The 8,449-nt window shown below is 44.5% G+C and overlaps 1 protein-coding gene across 1 annotated transcript; it reads right to left on the bottom strand.

Annotated features, from left to right (window-relative positions):
* Positions 1-2,067: 2,067 nt before the first annotated feature.
* LOC125544352 (NAC domain-containing protein 73-like) lies at positions 2,068-8,130 on the bottom strand. Its single transcript, XM_048708003.1, has 4 exons — positions 7,846-8,130; positions 7,284-7,705; positions 6,986-7,187; positions 2,068-3,100 (listed from the first exon to the last, which is right to left on the bottom strand). The coding sequence occupies exons 2-4, from the start codon at positions 7,458-7,460 to the stop codon at positions 2,463-2,465; spliced, it is 1,017 nt and encodes a 338-aa protein (XP_048563960.1). The 5' UTR covers positions 7,461-7,705; positions 7,846-8,130; the 3' UTR covers positions 2,068-2,462.
* Between the last annotated feature and the right edge of the window lie 319 nt (positions 8,131-8,449).

Here is an 8,449-nt window from a genome sequence, read left to right as displayed (position 1 = left end):
AGACGTGAGCCGGCGGTCGGGGTCCGAGGAGACCAGGGGAGCCGGTGGCAGGACGATGGCCCGGGCTCCAGGCGCCCGTGTATGCTGGAGGAGCGCCGTAAGGAGACGGAGCAGACCAAGGCATGGGCCACGCCTGAACCAGCCCGGTCCAGGGATCTTGCTGCTGGTGCCATGCCGTTGGAGTAGATTCCGGTGTAGACGATGATGATGATGACGCCGAGGAGCTGGCGGAGCGAGGCTGGGGCGGCCGATAGACGGGATTCTTGCCGCGGTAGTTAGGGCTCGGGCGCCAGCCTGGAGGCGGCTGGACAGGGGCCGACGACGGAGTGGATGGAGCTGGCGCCGAAGAGTTGGTGGTGGCGTGAAACACTTGCGGACGAGTGGCCTTGCGAGCTTGATTCTGAGCCTCGAGCTGAAGGAGAGAGCGGACCTCGCCGAAGGACGGGTAGGGCCGCAACATGGGGATGAAGGCCACCTGTTTCTCGAACTGCTCACCAAGACCGACGAGAAGAGCGTTTATAAGAACGCGGTCGTCGACGTGATCACCAAGTTGCCGGAGTTCATCACCGATCGACTTGATCCGCTGGCAGAAGACGGTGACCGGGGAGTCTCCTTGGGTGATGGTGCGGAGCTCGGTGTGGAGAGCGTTGATGCGGGCGTCGGAGTTGTCTTGAAACAACTGTTGAAGGGCGGCCCAAAGATCGGCTGCAGTGGCATCGTCGTTGGAGACAAGATTGAAAAGCTCGGTGGAGATCCGAGTATAAATCCATTGGATGATCGTGAGATCGTCCTTCACCCAACGAGGATTGGCAGGCTGCGGCACAGAGGATGGATGAATATGGTGGCATAGACCGCAGCGACCAAGGTGGATGTGGAAGAGATGGCGCCAATGGTAGTAATTGTGGGCAGCCAGGTCAAGCGAGATGGGTATGAACGGCGCAACATCGGCAAGTGTATCTGCTAGAGAGATTGGTGGTGGCGGAAGGGCATATTGGTGGTGGGTAAGGGAACTAGGGTTGAAGGAGGAAGAAGAGGCAGATGGCGATCTGGCGGCGTTGAACTCGGCCGCGGTAAAGAGAGGCCGCGCCGGAAGAGGTGGAGGGGCCGGCGAAGAGGCCATGTGGAGAAGATAACCTAGGCGACGGATACCATGAAGATTATTGAATTCTGAATATGTATTAGGGCCTCAAAGGGCTGTTTATATAAGATACAAAACTTGGGGGCCAAAGATAGTAGAGATAGATTACAATTTGAACTATCAAATATACAAACCGAATATATACTCTAATACATCCGTTCCTAAATATTTGTCTTTTTAAAGATTTCAACAAGTAACCACATACGGAGTAAAAATGAGTGAATCTATGCTCTAAAATATGTTTATATACATCCGTATATGGTAGTCCATTTGAAATTTCTAAAAAGACAAATATTTAGGAACGGAGGGAGTATGAGTTTACTTTTTTTAAGGATTTCTACTAGAAAGGTGTATTTGAGATAATATTGTGCAGAAAATGTGCATCATATACATGTTAGGTAATACGAGATAGTACAACCAAAATAGTACTAAGAAATATTGTGCAGAAAATGTAGCACACAATGTACTCGACAATTAGGTGCATTAGAGATAATATTGTGCAGAAAATGTAGCACACAATGTTGCCGCTCAAGCTAGGCGGCAGGACGCCACATTAGGGCGCACACACGCCCACAGCGAGATTGCATTGCCTCATGCGATGCTTCATTTAGTCTCCTGGGTGCAGGTCATGTCTCTTTTTGTCATCGGAACTTCCCTGCCTTCTAGTTTCACCCCAGTCCCTTGAAATGTCTGGACCGGCTCTAATCTGGTGACAATGACACAGGCACATCATTCACTTGTTGCGGGCGTCGTTGTTTGAAATGCATTTCTCAGTCTGTTGATGCTTGATGTTGCATGTTGTAGTTCAATCCAAGAGCTTTAGAGGTCGTGTTTTATTCTATATCCTGTGTCTGTTTTAGTGTTGACCGTGTGCATTGTAACTGCGTGTGCACTCATGATGTTTATATTCTCCTTTACAACATTATGAGTTAATAAAAAATGTCTTTTAGCAAAAAACATGGTACATACATATTAGAATTCACTATTCTTTCCCTCAAAAGAAAACATGATTCTTATTACGGAACAACAGATCATTAAACAAAAATTTGAGAGTACGTTAAGACGTCAAGTTACGTATACGTATATGTGTATATAATGAACAATGTAACAAAGATTGATCCCTACGCTTCATCACCTGTGCAGCCACTCAACACTTTTATTGTCCAGTAGTACTGTTTCGAAACTGCTTCGCGCGCACTGCCAGTGCCATTTTATCTGCCTGCCATCCTCTCAGTACGTGTCTCCTGGCCTCTAACCTAGTAGTAGAGTATATATCAGTCAACGAATAGAACTGCTTTGCTTTAGTTGGCTTTGCAATTCTTGGTCAGGGACCAAAGCCCGTCCCTCCCGTGTGCACCTCGAAGTTAGGCATCAAATGAGCAGAAGCAGCAGCAGCCGCGGCCGCCGCCCTGTTGTTAGGAGGAGCCGCCTGGCTGCTGTACCCGATTAGTGCTGCAGCAGTTGGGCTGTAGAAATCTACCATTCCTGCAGCTTCCTTCAGCATATTGTTGTTGTGGCCATCCTCGTGGTGATGACGGTGATGATCACTAGTTGCACCTGCACCGCCACCCTTGATGATATTGCCCGCTGTGATGGCGGCGTCCCTGACAGCGGCAGCCGTCGAGCCGCCGCACTGCCGTGGCTGCGTCTGATAGAACACCTTGGAGACGACGAGCTCGCCATCCTTCTCCTCCTCATCGGAGCCTAGGTGGTATTGATGCATCACCCAGTTGGTCTTCTCTGGCTTGCGCTGCTTGCCGTAGTTGGTATAGAGGACAAGGATCTTTTTGTACCCCTTGAGCTTGCCGTCAGTGAATACGGGGCGGGTCTTGCCCGTTTTGTGCCATCTCGTCTCGCCGCCCTGCTCGTCGGTGTGCACCTTGCGCCGCTTCCTAGTCCCCGTCGTATACGCCTTTGATGGACGGTGGAAGAAGTGGCGGATCAGGCCGTCCTTGCCAACTCCTGAAACGAACAAAGTGAATAACCGTGTTGCAAACGGGCTAAATGCGTAAATTCAAGAAGGTGTCTAGCTCTCATCATAGAAGAGAAATAACCAAGTCTCATCTAATTCCTACACTATATTATTTCATCTGGAGAATTGTATGGGATTTTTTCTTTTTCATGGAAATCAACAAAGTCATAAATTCAATCCATTGTACATAAGAAACATGCATGTGTGAAAGATAACTCGCGGTACCCTTTATATAGTACTCCCTCCGTTCCTAAATATTTGTCTTTTTAGAGATTTCAAATGGACTACCACATACGGATGTATGTAGACATATTTTAGAGCGTAGATTCACTCATTTTGCTCCGTATGTAGTCACTTGTTCTAGAAAGACAAATATTTAGGAACGGAAGGAGTAAAAGACAAAACACTACCGTAACTTTTTATTTTGTAGGAACAGAACACCAACTTTGTTTTTTTTTTCGAAAAGAAAACACCAACTTTGTTGATCAAATGAAAACAGTTCACTAAAGAAGCTGAAATTAATACTGGCATAGAAAAAGAAAGATCCTCTCAGACACGCGCCATAGGATCATGAACGAAATGACTTTGTAGTTTATGTGCCCATGCACGGGGGATTGTATCTTGTGCACTCACATTTGTGGTGCTATCAGTGCACCGGATACCGTAGCACATAAATCTTTGTAAAAACTGAAAACCATCTAGCAGGTTGACAAAGCATCAATGTATATTGTCACAAAATTTCATATTTAAATGTGAGACATTGCTCAAGATACAAAAAGACAAATTTGGCATTAATGCTGTAATGGGCCAAATCTAAAGCCTAACTTATGTTATGTACTATTCAGTGTCGATTTTGACTTTTTGGTTTTTCGAGCAATGTTCTGAATTTTGTTTTGATTTTTTTACAACATACATTGATGTCGTGTGAATATGCTAATTTTTTAAAAAAATATACATTTTGAAATATACTACAGGAGTTTAGTGCACCACAAGCACCCATACACCAGATATTCTCCCTGCATGCACAAGTAACCACTCATGTGGCATTAATCCCAAGCAAATAGGCCCAAATGTGTTTTTTCCGCAGACTCTAGCGATTTTTTTTCTTCCAATTCTATCAAGTGTTTCTGTAAAAAAACAATAAGTGTGCAACCTTAGTCCAGAAATGTGCAGCTTACTAGGTGCAGGTTTCTAAATTTGAATTTGCAAAGAACTTTTAAAATGGGTAGTTACCTAACCGATCAATATATAATTAACGAGTGTTCAAGTTCTCCGACAAATAAGAATCCACTCTATTCGACTAATTTCTCCCTATACAATGTTTAAGTAAGTGTACTTGTCAGAGAGATAAAAATACACTTGCTGCTAAAAAGGATAAACTATTTTTACGACCTAAACAAAACTCTAATGTTTGGAAAGGTAGAAGCCAGTTCAACTAAAGAGCTCAACAAAGTTTGCATTTCGCCAGATCGGTATGCAAATAAAGAGAGTAAAGTGAATTCGATGGTTTTCCATAATGTATTTACTTCACAAGCTATAAATAATGCAGTCAATTTCTGAGCCATTTAGGCATCCGGGAGATCTGTGCAGAATTGCTTGTTTTGAGAATCAGGAACGAGAAATCATGCGTCCGCCAGAGTTAGAACCCACAACCTTAGTTAGCATTCCTTGTCCAGGGCACTCTTATCAGACTAGTTTGTTGCGATTAAATGTAGCATAGTTTTTTGTATTTGTATTTGTAAGGGTTTTATTGTTATTTTTGTTAACAATATACTTTTTGAATGTTTCTATTTTGTTTTAATTCTGTTTATTATACATTTTTAAGTTGTGCAATTGCGCGCTTATTTGTGTGCGAGCAAACATCTTTTGCATGCAGTACACTTTCTTGGTTTGCAGTTTTGCACTTTTGGTTTTGCGTGGAACCTAAATTTAAACATACTTGCATGTGTAATTTTGTGTTTAGAAGTGCAAATAATATCTTACATTAATTGATGATTTTAATTCATTAATCAGGGGGTTAGTAAGCATGTACATGAATGAAAGAAAAGAAGAAGGAAAGAGGGGAGCAGAATCAAATGTGATTTAACAAAGAAAAAGGCAACCATGATATAGACAATTGCTAAAGGAAGACACACACGAGCTTCTTTTCTTGTGAATTGTTTTTCAAACCTGCTAAAATTTGCCCTGTGTGGTGTAAGCCTACACTTGACTAGGAGTAGCAAGAATAACTGATAATCAAGAGTTCCAAGTTTCTTGAGATAGATTCCAAACACATATAACTAGTTTCATCGGCACCTCCCATAGGAAATAAAATATACTTTTCTATATGCAAATTTGTACTAGCTAGATTCAAATTAAATTCATACTAAATACATTTTCTCGGTAAAAAAAATGATAAATTTTGCTCTATAATTTGGATTGGGGCCTGAAATACTCATGTGCCCCAAAATTTAAACCTTGAACCCCCCCCCTCCCCCCCCAACACTATATAGTTCTATTACCCAAAAAGAAGTGTGTTAATTGGTTGAATAAAATGTAGTGTTTAAAACTAAATAGTTTTTTAAAACATGTGGTAAAAGTAAATACTCCTGTGAATGTTTTTCATTAAGAACTTATAACTAAACAAGTGCACCACAAGGTATTAAATGCATCTATATTTTATTACTAATTCATAAATCTTATTAGTTACTACCAACTTATATTTCAACCTCCTTTTCTATACATTTTTACTAATTCCTACAGAAAAACTAAGTAGGGCATTAATGCTTGGCTTATATTCTGATAAATTAATGATATAGCAATGATATGTCATTCATCACTCTTTCGGTCACAAAATGAAAACAATAGGAGAGGATTGACGTGTGTGCCTGATCTATTGTATATTCTTATTTGTACCTGGCATGATCAAAATAAGACCTTAAATTTTGGGGTAAAGATAATGCATTCCCGTAAGCAAAATGTTTCCTCATATATATGTTGGCAAAATAATTAAACAATGACCAGCTAGCGTACACATAAATATAAGCATGGAGTGCGGAAGCACGTAACTTTGAGATAAAACAATGCTTCTTAATCTGAAAAACAATGATAATTAAGTAAAAAAAACATCCATATCACAGGTCCTTTCAAATTAACTTCATATTTCCTTGCTTTAGTCTGATGTTGCGTGCATCCTGCATGACGTAGACATTTGATGGCACCTTGCGTCGATCTCATTTTTGCAATGTGGAATTAATATACTTATGCCATATGTAGGAGAAGCGATTACTTGAAAGGCAACCTTTATTGAGTTATACGTATCGTGCACCAGTGCAAATGCATATGGGCTACGCAGATGCACACCTATATACTATTATACTATATATATTAAACAAAGAAGCACAAAACAAATACGCAACACAGTTTTCTTTTCTTTTTGTTCTAGAAGAGTACCGATCAAGCAAGGGTACCGATCAAGCAAGGGTAAAACAAATACGCAACACATACGCTTATGCAATTTTCTTTTCTTTTTGTGCTAGAAGAGTACCGATCAAGCAAGGGCAAGGAAACCAAACTGAAAACGACTTAAACCCAAATATTGTATATCAAACCAAAAGAGTTTGTGGGCAGTGTCCCATGACGGATCAACAATCACTCTCTCTCTCGCCCCCGACTTGTCCTAATCCGAAATCTTTTCCTTTTGAAATCCGGCGCTTTCCCTACCAGTTTTTGATGTAACGCAAGCCCCTAGAGCGCGCGCAACTAATAACATGTACAGTACTACGTACGTAACCACGCCGAGACTCACATGGCGGCCGGTCAGATGTTAAACGTGTATATGTTGGCGATCGTAGTATTGTAGGAGGACGTACGTGTGTGTTTGAGTGTAACAATACCTGGAAGCCTCTCCGGATGGGTGTAGCAAATGCCGTTCTCTCCCTCAATCGCCGGTATGAACTCGTCGATGAGCGGGTGGAGCTTGCGCGTGTCCGGCCTGGCCTTCCCCTCCAGGTGCTCCAGCAGCTCCTGGTCCGTGGGGTCGAACTTGACGCCGGCCGGCAGCCCAGGCAGATCCTGTATCGTCGCCGCCGCCTGCAACTGATCCATCCATGGAAATGATTGATTGATCATCATATAGTCATGCTGCGATCTCACTCAGACTCGGAGAGATGGCGTGCAGGAGCTGGTACGTACCTGTTCATACTGCGCGTGGTGGCCGCAGGCGGGGCACGTCCTAACGAGGCTGACGTGGGAGGAGGCCTGCTGCTGGTGGTGGTGCTGCTTCTTGGCGGCCGCCGCCGCGACGGCCGCGGCGGAGGCCAGGTTGTTCTCCACGGCGCGCACGTCGTTGAAGCTATTGCACCATGTCATGGCCGGCCGACACGGCACTCCCGCGCCCCACCACCACGTACTTAATGATGATGGATGGATGAAGATATGGAAAGCCTCTCGGTGTCCGCAGTTCCGCTTTGCTAGCCCGTCCCCATATGTGGCAGGATCAAGGCCGGCCCTGCCGGCTGGGAGGGAATGAGTGACAGGGTAAAAAGAGGAGAGGAGATCGAGGGAGATCGGGGCTGGTGGCTGGCTAAAGAGGGCGGGCGAGGGAACAAAGCGGCCTGAGAAGAGAACAAAGAGAAAAAGAGGTTAGAGAGGAAGCTTGTCCCTGTTAAAAGCTAGCTACCATTGCCTGCGCTTGTTGCTGCTGCTGGGTGCTGGGTTTCTCTCTCTATCTGGTACAGAGGAATAGAATTCTCACCAACTTTTGGGTTGTTGCTTGCCAAGGAGATCGATCGCCACGAGCGAGCTAGTGTACTACCAAGTAGAGATGGATTGATGCATGGCTCGATTGATTGATGACGAGAGACCAGGTTGAGAGGCAGGCACAAAGGAGAAATTAATAAAGAGGTCGGAATTCGCGCAAGCAAGATCGGACCGGACAAGATCGCTGCTGCTGCCTACCCCGATCGATAGATGGAACTGCTAGCAGCAGCACCACCAGCTTATGGGTTTGTACGTGTCAATGTGTTGAGAGAGAGAGAGAGAGAGAGAGAGAGAGAGAGAGAGGAATATGATAAGAGAAGAAACTAGAGGGGATCCGGGCGAATGATGGGCGGTTGCTTGGCCCTCAAGTCTGGGCAAACAAGCCGTATACGTGAGCCGGAAACCAGGCGCGGAGCCGGATTCTCTGCGCGCGACCGCGGAACGGGCCGGGCCCCGCTAGCTAGCTATCGCACGCGAGTTGCTGCGTACACATCCACGCATCCATCTGATGTGTACGTCAAGTCCACCCATCGAGTAGTTGTTGACGTGTGTGTGTGGTTGGTATTTACACGTCTCAAAAGCAAAAGACTAGCCGCACA

This window comes from Triticum urartu, chromosome 3, assembly GCF_003073215.2.
Source record: "Triticum urartu cultivar G1812 chromosome 3, Tu2.1, whole genome shotgun sequence".
NCBI classification, from domain to species: Eukaryota; Viridiplantae; Streptophyta; class Magnoliopsida; order Poales; family Poaceae; genus Triticum; species Triticum urartu.
Note: the sequence above shows the minus strand (reverse complement) of the source record. Positions and strands in the feature narration are given on the sequence as shown.

Excerpts from the sequence above, each read along its gene's own strand:
- LOC125544352 (XM_048708003.1), bottom strand. The coding sequence starts at position 7,460 with ATGACATGGTGCAATAGCTTCAACGACGTGCGCGCCGTGGAGAACAAC. Across the intron at positions 7,188-7,283 it reads ACCACGCGCAGTATGAACAG|TTGCAGGCGGCGGCGACGAT; the intron begins GTACGTACCAGC and ends TGGATGGATCAG. Across the intron at positions 3,101-6,985 it reads CCATCCGGAGAGGCTTCCAG|GAGTTGGCAAGGACGGCCTG; the intron begins GTATTGTTACAC and ends TGTTCGTTTCAG.